Source organism: Stegodyphus dumicola, chromosome 6 (assembly GCF_044657685.1).
Source record: "Stegodyphus dumicola isolate Sdum_Otavi_A_Nest chromosome 6, ASM4465768v1".
Classification (NCBI taxonomy): Eukaryota; Metazoa; Arthropoda; class Arachnida; order Araneae; family Eresidae; genus Stegodyphus; species Stegodyphus dumicola.
Window position 1 is genome coordinate 180,059,919 of NC_140773.1, and position 22,735 is coordinate 180,082,653.

The 22,735-nt window shown below is 28.6% G+C and overlaps 1 protein-coding gene across 4 annotated transcripts in view; it reads left to right on the forward strand.

Annotated features, from left to right (window-relative positions):
• Positions 1–22,735, forward strand: part of Cog1 (conserved oligomeric Golgi complex subunit 1) — a 348,144-nt gene that overhangs the window by 265,416 nt on the left and 59,993 nt on the right. For all 4 annotated transcript variants that reach the window (XM_085819219.1, XM_085819218.1, XM_085819217.1 and 1 more), the window contains exons 13-19: positions 12,422–12,487; positions 15,604–15,685; positions 16,250–16,355; positions 17,335–17,430; positions 17,826–17,917; positions 19,548–19,709; positions 22,257–22,445. In XM_085819219.1, coding sequence (XP_085675345.1) covers positions 12,422–12,487; positions 15,604–15,685; positions 16,250–16,355; positions 17,335–17,430; positions 17,826–17,917; positions 19,548–19,709; positions 22,257–22,445 — 793 coding nt within the window. The remainder of the gene's footprint in view (positions 1–12,421; positions 12,488–15,603; positions 15,686–16,249; positions 16,356–17,334; positions 17,431–17,825; positions 17,918–19,547; positions 19,710–22,256; positions 22,446–22,735) is intronic.

Genomic DNA, 22,735 nt, shown 5'->3' on the forward strand with positions numbered 1-22,735 from the left:
TGATAAGGAATTTATTAGTACAGGAGTGTAACCAGTTGAGAAGTTTCTTGGGAAAACAGTCTGAGTCAAAAAAACATTTCAATTGTTTTTTCAATGCAAGTGTATCCAAAGTGGATAAAAATCTCGCATTATTTTTTATTTTGCTTCCTCTTTTTCCTCTCTGCGTTTGGATGCTGTAGAGTTTAAATTGGCTGAAAATAGACTTCTTAGAAGTATCTCTATGACTATGTATATAAGTGTTAAGTCCATATGGATAAAGTGAACGTTGTTTTAGTATATAGAGAGATTCCTGAAAAATTCGTGTTTTGTGATTGGGTATTATATCTAGTATCTGAAGTTGAATAGAGTTGAAGTCATGGTGTTTAAAGTGTTCTAATTCTGCTGTATTAAGTTGTGATGGTGTACTTATTTTAATGTTATTTTTTTGTGCGTTGAATTTTTTGATTTGAGCTCTATGGTTATTGATTCGAAAGTTAAGATTGTTTTTAGTCTGTCCTATATATTTAATATGTCAAGTACCGCATGTAATCATGTAAATACAGTTAAATGTTTTTCATAGAAATTGTTTTTTGGGTTTACCTGTAGCAGGCATGGCGTTAAATTTTCAAGTTTGTCATCTAGTGACATTTAGTGATTTCAATATGAGTTAAACTAGCAAGATATAAAAGTAAGGAGGCTGCTAACCTTCAATACAGTAAAGTTTTTGTATAAGAACTTTAAAACTTAAAAAGGTTGGAGATAATATATAAAGTGGGTACATTAGGTAAGAGATAAATAGCGCTAATAGCTGCTATTTAGCATATCAAATGTTGTATGAACTTAAATCCATTTAGTGCGAATACAAGTTATTATTACTTGCGCAATTGCTGCAAAGTTAGTTAATAATAATTTATTTCCTAAACCGTATTGATTAATTGATTATATTATCTCCTAAGTTTAATTAAAGTAGAATTATTTTAAAAGTGTGCATCCATACTGGTAAGTTATATTTTGAAAGATGTTTTGAAGTAATTTGAAAGCAAAATGTTAATAATGTTTTAACGGGGACTGGAGTTAAATCATCACGAAGAATAATATTACAATTGTAAAAGTAAAAATTAAAACATGTAATTATTGTCATTGATCGGAAATTAGTTGACTTTTCAAGGGGAACAAACCAACTCCCGTTCAATGATCAATAATTGATAGAAATACGTAAATATGAAAGTGTTTCGTCTTTACTCGAGTTATAAATTAAAGCCAAACCGGCAATTCTAGTCAGGCCAAATATTTCCGCGAATAGTTGTTACTCAAAGAACTGATTCTCATGAAGCATTTTAGTCAATTCAATTTGGAGTAAAAATCAATTACTGTAGAGAAATCTTGTAAAACTCGAGTAATCGTCCCCGACACTATCATCTTTATGTATTTGAGTACTATATTATTTGTAGAAATTAAACATTGGAAATTGTCATTATGAAATCGAAATCAAAGTAAAGTTGAAATAAACATAGAAGATTATAAAAAAGATAAATAATGCAAACTTTGCAAAAACAAATCAAAAAGAACATAAAAATAATATAAAAATAAAATAGAAAATAATATAAATAAGATCAGTGAATGTACATGAAGATATAAAGGCCAGAAAGGTATTAAGTAACTTACATTCTTTCTAGTGGGGGAGTTGGCAGTGTGTTCTCTTCGTGTCTGACTCAGAAGTGTAGGGTGTCCGAAAATTCTTAGCGGCAGTAGGGGCTTTGAATTATATCAGTCGGCAAGACTTGGGTGAAGAAATTTATGGTAGTGGGTGGGACTTGGAATTCTTGAGGGATGTATTTTGTGGAGTTCTTATCTGAGAGAGACCGTCTGTTAAGATTTTTTTAAAAATACTAGTGAATGGAAATTAATTAATTTCTGGCTAATTGTCGTGTCGCAATGATTAAGAATTTAAGAAAGGAAAAAGGCATTTTCGCTATCCAAGAGCTAGTAGACAGTCTAAAGGCAGGAAATAGGCCCATTTTTTTAGTAACAGTATAGTAACAGTATATGTCTGAAGACAATTAGCTTTTTACAATATATACAATTGAGTAATTACACTATATACAAATCTTTCAACTGACAGTCATCCAACTTATACCGCCTTCTCAGGTTTAGGAATAAATTATCATATCCCTATCAGTTAAATGATTTAGAGTGAGTATTTAACGCCTGCTCTTTTAAGGCAATGGTTGATAAATTGAAAGGGAATTAGATTATTTTTGAGAATTTTGATAAGGATCAAAATTTTGCGTTGTAAATCTATTGTATCTGTGCATATAGTTTTAATTCGTTGTATTTGATTAATTATAGTATTGTTAATTACTTTTTTGGATATGTTGGAGTTCCAATTTATTAATTTGTTAGTATTGAAATTGAAGTTTCTTGTTTTGTCAAAAAGTAAAATTTTTTTGTAGTTAATGATTTGAAGATCTAGAAAGTCTATGCTATTTTGTGAATTATTAGTTTTATTAAGTTTAAGACAATTCGGATAAATGTCGGAGTTTTCAATTTTACCAAAATTATTAATTGTAATAAGGTCATCAATAAATCTGTAGGTGTGTTTGTAGTAATTTAACTCTTGTGGTTGTAGATTTTTTTGGAAGTTAAATTCTTTGACAAATAAAAAGATATTACAGATCGAGGTGCTGGAATGTAAGCCCATTGGCAATCCTCTGACTTGTTCAAAAAGTTGATTTTGAAACTTGATGTAGTTATGAAAAAGTGTGCATTTTAGGTAGGTTTTCCATTTGTCAAGAGTCATGATATTGAGTATATTAGGGAAAAGTTTTGGTAGATCAAGTAGACTGGTATAGATTTCTTCTAGAGGAAGTGAGGTATATAAGTTTTCAAAATCATAGCAGTTAATGTTTTGGATGTTAATGGTATGAATGGTATTAATGACAGGAGTGTTATTATGAATGATCCAGCAATAGTTATGATTAGTGTTACAATCATTGAAAATAAATTTACAGATTTTATTAAGTTGAATTGAAAAATAATAGTCTATATTTTTCTTGTAATTATTAGTTCCATTAGCTATAAATCTAAATTTTAATGGTGTTTTATGGAATTTGGGAATCGCATAAAGATTAGTAAATCTGTTGTAGTTTGCATTGAAAGTAATATTGAGTTTCTTATGAAAAGTTTTAATCCTGTTTATTATAGATGTTTCTGTAAGGTTGGCTGATTGATAAGTAGTTGCGTTGAGAAGTTCTTTATGAATAATCTGAGTGTAGAATTGTTTTCATATAATGCTAAAGTTATTAGTTGCTTTATCTATTTTTGTAATAGTAAAAAGCTGTTTTAATTTACTAATATCAGATGTAAGTTGCGACCAGTTCAGTGTACTTTTAAATTTGAGGTGACTGATTTCTGTGGATATGCGTTGAAGAATTTTAGCTTTCCATTTTAAGAAGGTATCTATGGGAAAATTCAGTTGATAGCTTGCTTTAACTATAAATTCGTTGATGTTGTTTTCGAAAGTCTTGTAACAGTAATTTGTAGTCATGTTTCTGACTGGTCTAAATTTTGTACCATAACTCATTAGTGTTTTTAGTTGATGGTTTTGTATGACATTCAGGTTGCCAGTAATTATGTGCTGGTGATGAGAATCTACGTAATTGCTGTAAATTGGTGTCTTACAATGTCATTCTGCAGTTTCATCTATTTCATGGTGGTAAGTAAGCAAGTTGCTTAAGGTCCTTTGATATTTAAATGCAATCATTGGTATAGTGTCAACTGCGGGGAAGTAATCTTTACAATCTCTGATGATTCTTGAGAAATGAATATTGTCAAACTGCGGATGCAGAAAATTGACTTTAAAATAAATTTTGCGTTGAGTGAGACTATTAGAGAGTCTGAAAAGACTAAAATCAAGAATCATGTCTTTAATGATTTGTATGTCGTCGTAGCTTTCTTGAATGAATTTTTTTAGTTTGATAAGGAATTTATTAGTACAGGAGTGTAACCAGTTGAGAAGTTTCTTGGGAAAACAGTCTGAGTCAAAAAAACATTTCAATTGTTTTTTCAATGCAAGTGTATCCAAAGTGGATAAAAATCTCGCATTATTTTTTATTTTGCTTCCTCTTTTTCCTCTCTGCGTTTTGATGCTGTAGAGTTTAAATTGGCTGAAAATAGACTTCTTAGAAGTATCTCTATGACTATGTATATAAGTGTTAAGTCCATATGGATAAAGTGAACGTTGTTTTAGTATATAGAGAGATTCCTGAAAAATTCGTGTTTTGTGATTGGGTATTATATCTAGTATCTGAAGTTGAATAGAGTTGAAGTCATGGTGTTTAAAGTGTTCTAATTCTGCTGTATTAAGTTGTGATGGTGTACTTATTTTAATGTTATTTTTTTGTGCGTTGAATTTTTTGATTTGAGCTCTATGGTTATTGATTCGAAAGTTAAGATTGTTTTTAGTCTGTCCTATATATTTAATATGTCAAGTACCGCATGTAATCATGTAAATACAGTTAAATGTTTTTCATAGAAATTGTTTTTTGGGTTTACCTGTAGCAGGCATGGCGTTAAATTTTCAAGTTTGTCATCTAGTGGAATGACATTTAGTGATTTCAATATGAGTTAAACTAGCAAGATATAAAAGTAAGGAGGCTGCTAACCTTCAATACAGTAAAGTTTTTGTATAAGAACTTTAAAACTTAAAAAGGTTGGAGATAATATATAAAGTGGGTACATTAGGTAAGAGATAAATAGCGCTAATAGTAGCTGCTATTTAGCATATCAAATGTTGTATGAACTTAAATCCATTTAGTGCGAATACAAGTTATTATTACTTGCGCAATTGCTGCAAAGTTAGTTAATAATAATTTATTTCCTAAACCGTATTGATTAATTGATTATATTATCTCCTAAGTTTAATTAAAGTAGAATTATTTTAAAAGTGTGCATCCATACTGGTAAGTTATATTTTGAAAGATGTTTTGAAGTAATTTGAAAGCAAAATGTTAATAATGTTTTAACGGGGACTGGAGTTAAATCATCACGAAGAATAATATTACAATTGTAAAAGTAAAAATTAAAACATGTAATTATTGTCATTGATCGGAAATTAGTTGACTTTTCAAGGGGAACAAACCAACTCCCGTTCAATGATCAATAATTGATAGAAATACGTAAATATGAAAGTGTTTCGTCTTTACTCGAGTTATAAATTAAAGCCAAACCGGAAATTCTAGTCAGGCCAAATATTTCCGCGAATAGTTGTTACTCAAAACTGATTCTCATGAAGCATTTTAGTCAATTCAATTTGGAGTAAAAATCAATTACTGTAGAGAAATCTTGTAAAACTCGAGTAATCGTCCCCGACACTATCATCTTTATGTATTTGAGTACTATATTATTTGTAGAAATTAAACATTGGAAATTGTCATTATGAAATCGAAATCAAAGTAAAGTTGAAATAAACATAGAAGATTATAAAAAAGATAAATAATGCAAACTTTGCAAAAACAAATCAAAGAGAACATAAAAATAATATAAAAATAAAATAGAAAATAATATAAATAAGATCAGTGAATGTACATGAAGATATAAAGGCCAGAAAGGTATTAAGTAACTTACATTCTTTCTAGTGGGGGAGTTGGCAGTGTGTTCTCTTCGTGTCTGACTCAGAAGTGTAGGGTGTCCGAAAATTCTTAGCGGCAGTAGGGGCTTTGAATTATATCAGTCGGCAAGACTTGGGTGAAGAAATTTATGGTAGTGGGTGGGACTTGGAATTCTTGAGGGATGTATTTTGTGGAGTTCTTATCTGAGAGAGACCGTCTGTTAAGATTTTTTAAAAAATACTAGTGAATGGAAATTAATTAATTTCTGGCTAATTGTCGTGTCGCAATGATTAAGAATTTAAGAAAGGAAAAAGGCATTTTCGCTATCCAAGAGCTAGTAGACAGTCTAAAGGCAGGAAATAGGCCCATTTTTTTAGTAACAGTATAGTAACAGTATATGTCTGAAGACAATTAGCTTTTTACAATATATACAATCGAGTAATTACACTATATACAAATCTTTCAACTGACAGTCATCCAACTTATACCGCCTTCTCAGGTTTAGGAATAAATTATCATATCCCTATCAGTTAAATGATTTAGAGTGAGTATTTAACGCCTGCTCTTTTAAGGCAATGGTTGATAAATTGAAAGGGAATTAGATTATTTTTGAGAATTTTGATAAGGATCAAAATTTTGCGTTGTAAATCTATTGTATCTGTGCATATAGTTTTAATTCGTTGTATTTGATTAATTATAGTATTGTTAATTACTTTTTTGGATATGTTGGAGTTCCAATTTATTAATTTGTTAGTATTGAAATTGAAGTTTCTTGTTTTGTCAAAAAGTAAAATTTTTTTGTAGTTAATGATTTGAAGATCTAGAAAGTCTATGCTATTTTGTGAATTATTAGTTTTATTAAGTTTAAGACAATTCGGATAAATGTCGGAGTTTTCAATTTTACCAAAATTATTAATTGTAATAAGGTCATCAATAAATCTGTAGGTGTGTTTGTAGTAATTTAACTCTTGTGGTTGTAGATTTTTTTGGAAGTTAAATTCTTTGACAAATAAAAAGATATTACAGATCGAGGTGCTGGAATGTAAGCCCATTGGCAATCCTCTGACTTGTTCAAAAAGTTGATTTTGAAACTTGATGTAGTTATGAAAAAGTGTGCATTTTAGGTAGGTTTTCCATTTGTCAAGAGTCATGATATTGAGTATATTAGGGAAAAGTTTTGGTAGATCAAGTAGACTGGTATAGATTTCTTCTAGAGGAAGTGAGGTATATAAGTTTTCAAAATCATAGCAGTTAATGTTTTGGATGTTAATGGTATGAATGGTATTAATGACAGGAGTGTTATTATGAATGATCCAGCAATAGTTATGATTAGTGTTACAATCATTGAAAATAAATTTACAGATTTTATTAAGTTGAATTGAAAAATAATAGTCTATATTTTTCTTGTAATTATTAGTTCCATTAGCTATAAATCTAAATTTTAATGGTGTTTTATGGAATTTGGGAATCGCATAAAGATTAGTAAATCTGTTGTAGTTTGCATTGAAAGTAATATTGAGTTTCTTATGAAAAGTTTTAATCCTGTTTATTATAGATGTTTCTGTAAGGTTGGCTGATTGATAAGTAGTTGCGTTGAGAAGTTCTTTATGAATAATCTGAGTGTAGAATTGTTTTCATATAATGCTAAAGTTATTAGTTGCTTTATCTATTTTTGTAATAGTAAAAAGCTGTTTTAATTTACTAATATCAGATGTAAGTTGCGACCAGTTCAGTGTACTTTTAAATTTGAGGTGACTGATTTCTGTGGATATGCGTTGAAGAATTTTAGCTTTCCATTTTAAGAAGGTATCTATGGGAAAATTCAGTTGATAGCTTGCTTTAACTATAAATTCGTTGATGTTGTTTTCGAAAGTCTTGTAACAGTAATTTGTAGTCATGTTTCTGACTGGTCTAAATTTTGTACCATAACTCATTAGTGTTTTTAGTTGATGGTTTTGTATGACATTCAGGTTGCCAGTAATTATGTGCTGGTGATGAGAATCTACGTAATTGCTGTAAATTGGTGTCTTACAATGTCATTCTGCAGTTTCATCTATTTCATGGTGGTTAGTAAGCAAGTTGCTTAAGGTCCTTTGATATTTAAATGCAATCATTGGTATAGTGTCAACTGCGGGGAAGTAATCTTTACAATCTCTGATGATTCTTGAGAAATGAATATTGTCAAACTGCGGATGCAGAAAATTGACTTTAAAATAAATTTTGCGTTGAGTGAGACTATTAGAGAGTCTGAAAAGACTAAAATCAAGAATCATGTCTTTAATGGTTTGTATGTCGTCGTAGCTTTCTTGAATGAATTTTTTTAGTTTGATAAGGAATTTATTAGTACAGGAGTGTAACCAGTTGAGAAGTTTCTTGGGAAAACAGTCTGAGTCAAAAAAACATTTCAATTGTTTTTTCAATGCAAGTGTATCCAAAGTGGATAAAAATCTCGCATTATTTTTTATTTTGCTTCCTCTTTTTCCTCTCTGCGTTTTGATGCTGTAGAGTTTAAATTGGCTGAAAATAGACTTCTTAGAAGTATCTCTATGACTATGTATATAAGTGTTAAGTCCATATGGATAAAGTGAACGTTGTTTTAGTATATAGAGAGATTCCTGAAAAATTCGTGTTTTGTGATTGGGTATTATATCTAGTATCTGAAGTTGAATAGAGTTGAAGTCATGGTGTTTAAAGTGTTCTAATTCTGCTGTATTAAGTTGTGATGGTGTACTTATTTTAATGTTATTTTTTTGTGCGTTGAATTTTTTGATTTGAGCTCTATGGTTATTGATTCGAAAGTTAAGATTGTTTTTAGTCTGTCCTATATATTTAATATGTCAAGTACCGCATGTAATCATGTAAATACAGTTAAATGTTTTTCATAGAAATTGTTTTTTGGGTTTACCTGTAGCAGGCATGGCGTTAAATTTTCAAGTTTGTCATCTAGTGGAATGACATTTAGTGATTTCAATATGAGTTAAACTAGCAAGATATAAAAGTAAGGAGGCTGCTAACCTTCAATACAGTAAAGTTTTTGTATAAGAACTTTAAAACTTAAAAAGGTTGGAGATAATATATAAAGTGGGTACATTAGGTAAGAGATAAATAGCGCTAATAGCTGCTATTTAGCATATCAAATGTTGTATGAACTTAAATCCATTTAGTGCGAATACAAGTTATTATTACTTGCGCAATTGCTGCAAAGTTAGTTAATAATAATTTATTTCCTAAACCGTATTGATTAATTGATTATATTATCTCCTAAGTTTAATTAAAGTAGAATTATTTTAAAAGTGTGCATCCATACTGGTAAGTTATATTTTGAAAGATGTTTTGAAGTAATTTGAAAGCAAAATGTTAATAATGTTTTAACGGGGACTGGAGTTAAATCATCACGAAGAATAATATTACAATTGTAAAAGTAAAAATTAAAACATGTAATTATTGTCATTGATCGGAAATTAGTTGACTTTTCAAGGGGAACAAACCAACTCCCGTTCAATGATCAATAATTGATAGAAATACGTAAATATGAAAGTGTTTCGTCTTTACTCGAGTTATAAATTAAAGCCAAACCGGAAATTCTAGTCAGGCCAAATATTTCCGCGAATAGTTGTTACTCAAAACTGATTCTCATGAAGCATTTTAGTCAATTCAATTTGGAGTAAAAATCAATTACTGTAGAGAAATCTTGTAAAACTCGAGTAATCGTCCCCGACACTATCATCTTTATGTATTTGAGTACTATATTATTTGTAGAAATTAAACATTGGAAATTGTCATTATGAAATCGAAATCAAAGTAAAGTTGAAATAAACATAGAAGATTATAAAAAAGATAAATAATGCAAACTTTGCAAAAACAAATCAAAGAGAACATAAAAATAATATAAAAATAATATAAAAATAAAATAGAAAATAATATAAATAAGATCAGTGAATGTACATTAAGATATAAAGGCCAGAAAGGTATTAAGTAACTTACATTCTTTCTAGTGGGGGAGTTGGCAGTGTGTTCTCTTCATGTCTGACTCAGAAGTGTAGGGTGTCTGAAAATTCTTAGCGGCAGTAGGGGCTTTGAATTATATCAGTCGGCAAGACTTGGGTGAAGAAATTTATTGTAGTGGGTGGGACTTGGAATTCTTGAGGGATGTATTTTGTGGAGTTCTTATCTGAGAGAGACCGTCTGTTAAGATTTTTTTAAAAATACTAGTGAATGGAAATTAATTAATTTCTGGCTAATTGTCGTGTCGCAATGATTAAGAATTTAAGAAAGGAAAAAGGCATTTTCGCTATCCAAGAGCTAGTAGACAGTCTAAAGGCAGGAAATAGGCCCATTTTTTTAGTAACAGTATAGTAACAGTATATGTCTGAAGACAATTAGCTTTTTACAATATATACAATCGAGTAATTACACTATATACAAATCTTTCAACTGACAGTCATCCAACTTATACCGCCTTCTCAGGTTTAGGAATAAATTATCATATCCCTATCAGTTAAATGATTTAGAGTGAGTATTTAACGCCTGCTCTTTTAAGGCAATGGTTGATAAATTGAAAGGGAATTAGATTATTTTTGAGAATTTTGATAAGGATCAAAATTTCGCGTTGTAAATCTATTGTATCTGTGCATATAGTTTTAATTCGTTGTATTTGATTAATTATAGTATTGTTAATTACTTTTTTGGATATGTTGGAGTTCCAATTTATTAATTTGTTAGTATTGAAATTGAAGTTTCTTGTTTTGTCAAAAAGTAAAATTTTTTTGTAGTTAATGATTTGAAGATCTAGAAAGTCTATGCTATTTTGTGAATTATTAGTTTTATTAAGTTTAAGACAATTCGGATAAATGTCGGAGTTTTCAATTTTACCAAAATTATTAATTGTAATAAGGTCATCAATAAATCTGTAGGTGTGTTTGTAGTAATTTAACTCTTGTGGTTGTAGATTTTTTTGGAAGTTAAATTCTTTGACAAATAAAAAGATATTACAGATCGAGGTGCTGGAATGTAAGCCCATTGGCAATCCTCTGACTTGTTTAAAAAGTTGATTTTGAAACTTGATGTAGTTATGAAAAAGTGTGCATTTTAGGTAGGTTTTCCATTTGTCAAGAGTCATGATATTGAGTATATTAGGGAAAAGTTTTGGTAGATCAAGTAGACTGGTATAGATTTCTTCTAGAGGAAGTGAGGTATATAAGTTTTCAAAATCATAGCAGTTAATGTTTTGGATGTTAATGGTATGAATGGTATTAATGACAGGAGTGTTATTATGAATGATCCAGCAATAGTTATGATTAGTGTTACAATCATTGAAAATAAATTTACAGATTTTATTAAGTTGAATTGAAAAATAATAGTCTATATTTTTCTTGTAATTATTAGTTCCATTAGCTATAAATCTAAATTTTAATGGTGTTTTATGGAATTTGGGAATCGCATAAAGATTAGTAAATCTGTTGTAGTTTGCATTGAAAGTAATATTGAGTTTCTTATGAAAAGTTTTAATCCTGTTTATTATAGATGTTTCTGTAAGGTTGGCTGATTGATTATATATATATATATGATGCATTATAAGTTAATTATTTATGAAGCTTTATGTATGATTAGGTTGCTTCTATCTGGCTAGATTTCACATGAACATTTATTTTGGCGGTAAATGATACTTTGTTAAAGAAAAGTACCTTTTATATTAGAAAATTTCAAAGTATCTTTCTAACCATTTTAGAAGGAAATGATATTTGTCCCATATTTTAAGAGAACATTTATATTGTTTTTGATGAACATATTATATTGATTTTCATTTTTTTGATTAAAGGAATTTTTTTAGTTATTTAAAATTTTATATGAACCATAACATTAGAATATGGGTACATAGGTGTTATTGCAACCACCTTAGTAAAAATCACCAAATTTTCAGAATGTGCCAAACTCTGGCAATCATGCTGATAGCAATGGTTTGGTCAAGCAGCGTCACCATTTTTGTGTGTGTTGTTTTTATTGTATTCCAGTTTCCAACAGCTTGTACAAATAAGTCAAGATATTTTTTTGCCTTAAATTTAATTTTAAAAAATTCACTTGTGAGATTTTCTAGCGGTGGAAAAAACTGTGATAAAATTTCTGTGAGAATACAGATACTAATGTTTTTTTTTAAGTGAAAAGAGATTGCTGTGTACCTGTAAAGAAGAATAGCTTAAAAAAATTACAGAATGTTTGGTGAAGAATGTAAGTTTTAACAACTAAAATGTGCATTTTAAATTTCTAAATATGTTGACTTTTCAGATGTTGATAATGAATGTAAACTTGATGATAAATATCGATTGTTTAGGAATCTTTTTTAAAAAAATCGTGAAAACCACCAACTTGCACCTGATATGTAACTTGTACCTTTTCATCTGTAAAAAGTCTCTTAATTGTGTCAAGGTGGTTGCATTAATATGCATGTACCAGATTATGTACCTCTTAGAAACTTACTAAGACTTTTAAGATATTTATTTTAAGTATTTTTCACTGCATATTTAAATTATTTTCTTTACATGCATTTTACTATTTTTTTTAATTCAAATGTAATTAATAAGAAATCACTTTATCTTAGTTAATATTAAATGTTGCTATACTTATAGTTAATTCAGTAATGTGTGTGTAATAGAATGCACATTGTACTCTTTCTGACTCATTGTGCATTATGATTACTTTTTTGTTTGCTAAAATATTTTTGCTTATTATACAGAATATGAAGTTTTTATCTGAATTTTTAGTCATATTATTATTTGAAGTGTCATCATATGCATTTCTCTTGTCCATAAATATAATTTTTTCCCCCTTTTCAAAAGGTCCTGTCGCATTGTTAGATTTAAATGCAAGTGAAACTTTCAAATTCTTACCAAGTGCAATAACAGGTAATTTTTCAGCTTATTATTATCTCAATTTAAATTAATTTTTTATCGTGTTGTCAACAGTTGTATAAACAAATAACATTTTATTATGTTGTGATTAGTGTATCAATTGCATCAAGGCGCATCTAACATGTTGTGGCATATTGTTAAAAAATAGAAAATAATTCTGATTCTGTGCCAAAGCTGTGGTACGAAACTGAGGCTTACCATCAAACTATTATAAATGCAGGAATTTTTGGATTTTTTTTTTAACATTTTCTGGTGCAGGTTAAGAATAAAGCTGTTTTTTATTTGCCATATTTAAATATGTGCTAACGTTAGCTTCTGATACTGATTCATTGAATTTCTGATTCAGATTTTGTACTTTCAGCAAATTAACATTAACATGCACAGTAGAAATGAAAATCCTATTTATCTCATTCTGTGTCTTTCGTCTTATCCTTCATTATGTGGAGCCAATGTTGCTCTGGTATTTTGGCATAGCATGAACAGTTAAGATAGAAGCTTAATTTTCATTTATCTGAAATTAGTAAATAAGTATAGTAAGTCCTGTTCTTTATAATGAAGCACTAAGAGAGCTATTACTTAAATTTATTTGTGGTGATTTTTATGGGATGATTCAATATTTAATTCACAGCTGAATTACTGTTTTATATGTCATATTAGTCCTTTATTTATATTTTAAATGTTCAAAATGTTTTTAAATGATCATTAACAGTTCAGATGTTCAAAATTACAAATAATTATTAACTATTTAAAATAATAGCCAATTTTTGCATTGCAAGATGGGCTTTTTATGGTTCTATAGATAAAGTGAGAGATATATTTATGTTGCCATTTAACTGCTTTGTTTTGACCTTCATAATTCAGTTTGAGCTTCAGAATTTACACAATGTGTAAATTTTTGAACTATTATGGGAATTTCTTTCCTATTCTAAAATTGTATGTGCATATAGATAATGGTATTTGATCTGGCAACTCTCCTCAGGAATCCAAGAACTTTAAATTTAAACCTATCAGTGTATTTGCATATTTGAATATTAATTTATTTTTGAATATAAATCTTTTTTTTTTATGGAAATAAACTGTCATGACATTATAACATTGGAGATAGAAATCAGAATTCTGAAAGATATTGTTTGCAAAATAATTTTAAAGTTGCTTATTTATATCACAGCATTCTCAGATACCTGCTTTTTATGCATTTTAATTAGTCTCAATAGTCAGTTCATGTAATATTTATTGCTTCTTGAATCATAGTATAAAAAAGTCTAGAAAATTGTCTCTGCATATTTATGTGGTGTAACAAATTGTTTTTTTATACAAATGTTGTTTTAAAAACAAAATTGCCGTCAGATTTCTGTATAATCTTTTTTTAGCATTTTGCATACTATTAAAAGTGTTAAGGATAATTAGCTTTATTGTAGATAGGGAAAGAAAAAGTTTCACTCCAAACATATGCATGATGTGATGATCATATTTTTAGTTTTATCATTAGTAGCAAGATGTAAAACAGCATGGTATTATGAAACTTGTGAAGCATTATATTGATACATTCGCAATTCTAGGCATTTAGTGTAGATTTCAAGAAACGGACTGGTCTGGATAAGAATCTACAGTCAAATTCCCAGTCATTTGAGGACTGATTAACCACTCCTTGTCTAAGTTTGTGTATTGTGCAGCAACAGAAAAATTACTGTTATCAGCGTAGCCCAAACTGTGTACTGAAAATATAAAGAAGCCAAGTACATGGGTTAACAGCATTGATAGTGGGGAATGCCATTGTAATATTTGGGAATTGTTTTTATGCGCAGCAACATGTAATTTAATTGCACAAAAGGGAAGTTATATAAAAATTGTTAAATTATTCATTAAAATTTTTGCTTTTTCTTTTAACTAATTCAAGTATATAACCATTAATCTTCTGTTTCACATTTACTGTACTGACATATGTATTGAAATGCAAAAGTGTAAACAAAGAAAAACAGCATGTGCACCTAAAGTGAAGAAGAAATAGAGAGATAGATGGAGAAAACTCTGAATACTGATTTAATTAATATAGCTAAATGAACTTATTCTTTAGATTTGCATTGTTAACAATACAGATAATTGTTAATAGTTTTTCTGTTAATAGCAATTTGTTTGTTTTTCTTTCTGTGCTTTTTATAATCATGTCTTGAGTTAATAGCTGAGTATTATCCAGATTTGGCATCTAAATTTAGTAGACTTTTCTTGGAGGATGGGAGAAGGGATTATATATGCTAGAATTAAATTAACATCAAATAAAAAAAGTTAAATTTTTTTTTTTGTGATATAATTATTTTTGGTCATATTAGAAATAATTATGTATTTTACCTGATTAGTGAACCATTTAGAAAGCCTGTACTCAATTATCACTTAAACATTCTTTTATAATGATGTAAGCATTCTTTTGCATTTCAGTCAATAATACTGGTCATTTAACAATTATTAATGCTCATTAAATGGGCAAATATGTGACTGTTATGATGCTAGAATTTACTATTCTTGTGAAATATTGATTAATATCTTGATATTTTATCATTCTGGATGATAATCATTCTTGTCACATGCCAAAGTTAGTGACAGTTTGTTCATACAAGAGGAAAAACTTCTGTATAAGTCAAAGGAAGAAAAGTCTTTGATTGTTTTATACTATAATCATTATAAAAAGTAGTGATAGAGACTGTTACTGAAATGCCAGGGAAATTATACTCTGGTTTAAAAAATCATGGTTACTTATCTAAATATTAGACTGTACTTTAGTACAATTCAATTGTGTATGCTTAATTTTCTATGATTGAGAGACATGCAATAATGTTTTGGCAGACATTTCATTTTTATTGAGAAATTTTAAGTAGCCACTTTTTTTAATGCAGTGGTATTAACTATAAGTAGAATAGAATACAGCAGAATGTTGTAAAATACTCAAATTTCATTTATTCAATGAAATGTACACAAGCTTTTCAATCGGTACTTATAATTGTAGATTAGTATTTCTGATTATATAATTTGTGGGTTACACTGAATGGTTACAAGTATTAAGTAATGTTATGCACTTTTAAATAAACATGATTATTTATTTATTTTTTTAAATTTAGATTTCAGGCCATCTATTAATGAACCTATTGTGCCATGCAGTTCTGAACTGCTACAATCAAAATGTGATCACTGGCTGAAAGAGTAAGATAAATTTTTAAAAAATAAAATTTTCAATTCGTGTGATATTGTTTAATCTATCTAAAAGTAATTTAGAATGCAGGCATATTTTAAATTTAAGAATGATTTGTATCTTACTTATATGTTAATATGTGAGTAAATATGTATTTCTTATAATTTCACTGTGGTTTTTCTTATGGGAATTAAGAAATAGTTTCGTAATAATTGGAATCTTACCTTTTATAGATCATTAGGTATAAAAAATTAGTCTTAAAAAATTATTTACTCCTTTATCATCTACATCATAAATTTGAGCATAAATTGGCTTTATTTATTAAAAAAAATATATGGTATACATAAAAAAACTAATGTAGCACATATTGAAAGAAAAATTTTCCATATAAGCTAAGAATATTTGTTTAAGCAGAATTTCTATTTTGAAATAATTCATATATTTAAAATTAAGCATGAAAGCAGCCTTAAATCTGTCGTACAGTTTGAAAAAAATTCGATTTTATCATAGAATTTGAAAAATCGATTTCAGGATCTTTTATTTCAAGGATATTTTCAATTATTTTGTTTTTCTAGAATCAAAAGTTATTTTGTGCCTGAATTAGTGAACTTGCTGAACTTTGTGAATTCAGTAAAGAGCATGGCTTTTATTAGAGAAGCTGTGTTCAATCATCTTTGTGAGGTATGTTTTCTATCATTTAACAACATTTAAATTTGTTTCCAAAATTGAGATGTATAATTGTTAATATAATTTCTTAAAACTGTAGAATTATTTTATGTGTTCTTGAACAGTAATATTTAAAAAGAGCCCTGCAATTTGGAAAAAATTTGCATTTAGCATATGTTAATGACACCAATGTTTTATTAACTCTCTCTCTCTCTCTTTTTTTATGTAATTATTTAATTCATTATTTCTTTTATTTTAATTCAGAAACTGAAACGAAAGAGAATTGCTTACCTACTTGGCAAAAGATTTTTCATTTATCTTCTCAATTATAGCAGTGTATTGCTTATTTATGTAACAAAACCAACTGAAAGAGTGCATTTTCATAATAATACTTTGATACTTTTTAGTTTGTACTGTTTTATATGGGAGAAGGGGGACAAATGGAAATAAATGCTTACATTTTGTATTTAAAATACCTTTTATGATTAATTTCTATGCATGAATACCATTTTAAAATAATTCTGATAATGCTGAAAATATCCGCATAGTTTTCATGCCATTGAGTTTCATTCAAACTGTAACAGTATGCATTGTGCAGAAGAAAAACTACATTTAATGGGTGGCAGTAGTTCTTTGTGTTCTGTGCCACCATGTATATGCCATCCTGAAAGGAATTTAAATTTATTTCAGATGTTAGTTTATAATATACAGTTGCCAGTTTCCATCCTTTTGTTTAGATTAAAATTTATTAATTTTTTTTAGTATGTGCATTTGAATTTATAACTGAAAAACAAATGTGAATGCAATATTTCTTTTAGTATTTATATAATTGTTATCTTTAGTATTTGAATGGGAAATAGGAATAAAATTATTTGGGAATTTTCAGCCTATTTAGTTTAAAAATATATATAACTTTTTAAAAATAGTTGAGTGAAATGATAGCTTTCATGATAAAAATAAATTATACATTTGTTCTACTCTCTCTTTTAAACAGGAGAAAAGTTGGAATAAATTGTGCAGTAGTTTATTGAAAACGCCCTTTTCAATCTGGGATTATTTTTTAAAAGATTGTTTTCTGCAACGAATAAAGGTCAGTTCTTTCATTTTTAATTTTCTGTTGTTTCGTACAAAATCATTGCATTTCATTCCTTATAATCAAGTCATATTTTATTCTAATAAGGTTTTTATTAAATATATATATATATATATAAATAAGCACTATAGAAGATGTAAATCTCTGCTAAAATCTAAATACTTCTGAGATGTAAATCTCTTTAGAATAAAAAGTTTGTTGCTATATACCATGCTATGCATTTAATAATAATAATAATAAAAAAAAAATAGTGAACATTATTTAATATTTGTTTTTAATTTTAAAGCTATTTAAATAAAATGCAAGAATAAAGGGAACATAGTGAAATAATGCAATGATAATAGCAAAAAATATCTTATGATTGCATGTGTGAATGTGTCTTTTATTTATAGGATATAATTAATGGATGTATAAAAAGTTCAAGTGAAATGTGTCAACAAGACATTGAAAGGACTTTAGATAGTATTTCAAATGTAAAAGAAGAGTAAGTTAATATTTTTGCTCAATTCAAAAAATTGCTAGAATATTGGAGAACATGGAAGGGGGGGGAAACACTATCTGTGAATTTAATATAATGCCAATTAAAAAAAGTGTGAAGATTTGAATTTCATATGTTTTTTTTTTTTTTTTAAATTAACATGTAGTATTGAGTCAGTCCATAAATTCATGCACATTATTTGGAAAATTTTTAAATAATATAAAAAAACACAATTTAAGATTTTAATCAATTATATATTTTCCTCCATTATCTACAATGTCTCACCATCTTACAGGCAGCTTTTTTATGCCATTGCTGTAGAACTATGATTTTGATGCAAAAAAACTTAAAAGTTCATTGTGTATATCCTGTTCAGAATTTAATTTTTTTCCCAGTAAAAAAATTTGTAAGGCACGAAATAAGTGAAAATCACTTGTGGCAATATCTGGGGAGTAAGCAGGATATGGCAAAAACTCCCAATTAAATTCACTAATTTTTTGCAGCATTGTTCGAGCCGTATCGGTCTAGCATTATTATGATGAAACAACACTTTCTTGATATTCACCAATCGTGGGTGTTTTTTGATCAATTTTGATTTTAGACGGCAAAGTTGTTCACTATAAACCTCTGAATGAATCATTTGATTTGGTTCTAACAGTTCAAAACGTCCTGAACAGGATTCATCATCAGTGCTGCTTTTTCCAACTTTAAATTTTTAAACTATTTCTGAGCAGTTCTTGCTCAGTTTCAACTCCAATTTTGATGAGAGGCACCCCGGCGGGACGTGCCCGATGTTCTCCCCACCCCTCTTTCCCTACCACCAACCTCTTGAGAGGACTTTCGGCTTATTACATATTTAAATGCTCCTATGCTGCACAGACTCTAAACATTTACAAACATCGAGAGGACTTTCAGCTTATTACATATTTAGAATGCTCCTATGCTGCACAGACTCTAAACATTTACAAACATCGAGAGGACTTTCGGCTTATTACATATTTAGAATGCTCCTATGCTGCACAGACTCTAAACATTTACAAACATCGAGAGGACTTTCGGCTTATTACATATTTAGAATGCTCCTATGCTGCACAGACTCTAAACATTTACAAACATCGAGAGGACTTTTGGCTTATTACATATTTAGAATGCTCTTATGCTGCGCAAACTCTATACATTTACAAACATCCTTGCCTTCTCCTGTATTCGAACCCGAGCCCTTCGGTCAGAATCGCTAAACACTCACCCAGTTGGGCAGCATATCATTTCTTTCTTTGTTGGAATTCAGACCAATACAATGTTATAAATGTGCTGTATCAGTAGCTATATGCATATGATTATGTCTCACATAATAATGGCATGAGATACTTTTGTTTTATGTAAAATTGAAGAGCACATGTGTTTAAATGCAGTAATAAAGAAAGCCATATATGTCTCAAATGAGCAAGTGCTTGAAATAAATATTGGACAGAACTTTCCGATAGACCTTATTAATATTATTTAAAAAGTAACACCATATGCTGTTTAATACACTGAATTATATATAAAAAGCATAATGTTTATTTTTATTTTATTCTATATGATTAATTTTTTAATATATTTCTTTCTTTTTTTATTGTCTTTTTCCCTGACTCAGTTCAGGGCTGGAATTTGAAAAGAATATTTCATTATATGTGTGGATGGAATCTTCTAATGATGTTGTGAACGACATTGCCTGGATACCTCGTCATCAAAGAAATATTATAAATAGTGGAGAACTAAGCATGAAAGCTATGGGTTTTACACCTAAAATACAGAGGTTTGATAATTATCATTAATATATTAAATAGTGCTTTTGGTATTTTACTGTTTAAATGAAGCTAGATATTAGATTTTTTTTAATGCTTTAAAATTAGAGTTAACATAATGTATAGAACTAAGCATGAAAGCTATGGGTTATACCTAAAAAACAGAGGTTTCATAACTATTCCTAATTTAGTAAGTAATGCTTTTGATATTTTCATGTTTAAACGAAACTAGGTATTAGTTTTTTATATATTTTGAAATTGGAGTAAATGATGCATCACGTTTAGGTATTCTCAAATTTTCATGACTTCGTAAAGGTAATATAACTCTCACAGTAGTAATCATTAACTGTATCTAGCCAAATTAATTTTATCAATTAAAGCATATTTTTAAAATTGATAACTATAACTTATTTTCAAAATCCCAATAACAGCCTTGTATTTAGCATATATATATTAAAACAATCGGTTTCGAGAGCAGCTAAAGGTCCCTACTCATCAGTAGAACGAAATTACTAGAAAGGGGAAAATGAAGAAAAAGAAAGCATTGGCAAAGGAGTCTCAGAATTCAGGCAAAGGAATCTCTGTTTTCGTTATCAGCACTGCACGTGGTTGTAACCAGATTTTGAATCAGAGTTACACTGGCCGATTGATCAGTTAGCCTGGCTCAGTAAAAGTAGGCGACCAGTGTAACTCTGATTCAAAATCCGGTTATGACCACGTGTTTCTGAGACTCCTTTGCCAATGCTTTATTTTTCTTCTTTTTCCCCTTTCTAGTAATTTCATTCTCCTGATGAGGAGGGACCTTTAGCTGCCCTCGAAATCGATTGAGTGTTTTAATATATGTACGCTAAATACAAGGTTGTTATTGCGATTTTGATTGTCACATTAGCGTGTTTCTCTTCTATTCTGCAACTTATTTTGCTATTAATGCATGCTTGTACTATTTTGTTTGTCTATTGGTGATGGATAAAAAAGTACAAACATATATTTAGAACACACCAAATAAATAATAACAATGTAGAAAGGATGTAATTATCAAAAACCTGGACCGATTAAGAACTTAATTTTCACTTGAAATCAGGCAAAAATTATGTTTCTAATCAGCTAAGGTTTTCAGGTAATACTTTAGCACTTCTTCAGCACCTTTTGTATTTCAAATGTGTTCTTATCACTAAAACATTTCTTAAATTAAAACAACATAAATTAACATAAATTAAAAGTCATGATAATTAGGATTAACTTTATATTACATTTAACTTTTATAAATACGTTTGCTTAAAGTAGACTTGAATTAAAAGGAAATGTATTTTATAAGGAAAACTTAGTAAAAATAATAATGTACTTTTCCCAGAAATCCAAATCTTGATTTGTATGATCCTTTGTCAGTCTGAGATTATTTGCTTTCATAATAGCAATTCATTTATGGTAAATGATGACTCTGTAAGCATTCAAAAAAATTTGCAATAGATAAAAGCGGACAGTTCTGTCAGATTTACATAGATGCCAACTCTTCTGCTTTTTCATCACATCACCTGATAGATCACTGGAATTAATGAAACATAAACTGTACAAATTATATTCCTCCACTCTTAGTAATTTTCAGCATGTTTTGTTAACTTTATTAAATTATTAAATTTTTATTTAACTTTATTAAATTTTATCTGATATAAATTATGTGAGACTACTGTAGACATTTGTAGAACATTTTATGAAATTTAGCCCAAAGGTTGATCAGTTAATTTCTGTATTTAATTTTGTTTTGCATCAATAAATGGCATAATACTAAGCTTATATATACAATAAAAGCATATACATTAATTATATTTTCATCATACTTAAAACTACATTGATGAATAAAAGCCTTTTTCCACTACTCGAGGATTTTTTGAAAAAGGGCTAGAAAATTATGAAATGAAATTGCCCAGATAACATAAAATTTAAATATCTAATTAAATGTATAATATTTTCATCATAATCATATTATAAAGTAGTTCAGTTATTGAACCATGCATTATAATGTGAATTTAAGTATATTTGGAGTTATTTTGTAATAGCTTCATCATGCAGCGTGAAAACTTCCTTGAAACTCTGGTTTTTGCATGAGAATTTTCTGCTTTTTCATATTTGAAGGTTGGCAGCTATGGATTTATTAATTTATTTCTTTCAAGCTTAGATATGATTTCTTTTATTATAGAAAGCTGCCTTTACTGGACAATTTTCTTCATTAGGCGCCTCTGCTTTTTTTGCGATAAAGTTGTATTTTTTGTCATATCCATGAATTCCATTCATCAATAAAGATTGTATAGTTGAGCCTTCATATCAAAAATAAAAAAGGTAAAGCTAAATATCATTCAGTAATATAATACCTAAAACATATATGTTATTTTTATTATTTCAAACACAGTTGCATACTTGGATAGCTTTTTCACAGTGGCTCATATGACACCTTAGAAGTGATTTTTCACTAGTGAAACAATAACCAAGTTAGATTATTTATGACATTCATAGGTAAACACATGCATATGCAAATAATTAATTTCTTATTGTATTTCAAATAGAATTTGTAAAGATCTTGACCAAAGGATGCAAGATGCTGTTGAAGATATTTCTCATTTTTCATTGTTGCAAAAAGGTTCTATTGAAGGTATTAATCTATCTTCATCACAAATGAATTTGCTTGATATATCTGAGGATGCAACAAATATATTCAAATATCTTGAGGAAGCTGTTGAATCTCACATTTTTGAGTAAGTTGTATAAAAAAGACTTTAATAAGCATTTTGTTATAAATTTCTTGTTTTATATAACAGGTCATTTAGGAAGTCAGATTTTTTCCCCACATAGCTCTATAACTACAACATGCAACAAAATTATAGAAATAGGAGAAAAACTTATTAAAAAATTCAATAAAAGGAATTATATGAAAAGAACTATAAATACAAAATAAATGTTTAAATATTTTGATTATAAATTTTCAGATTTAAAATGTATTAATGTTAGTGTAAAAGTTGGGGGTTACTTCTGATGTAGTATAATA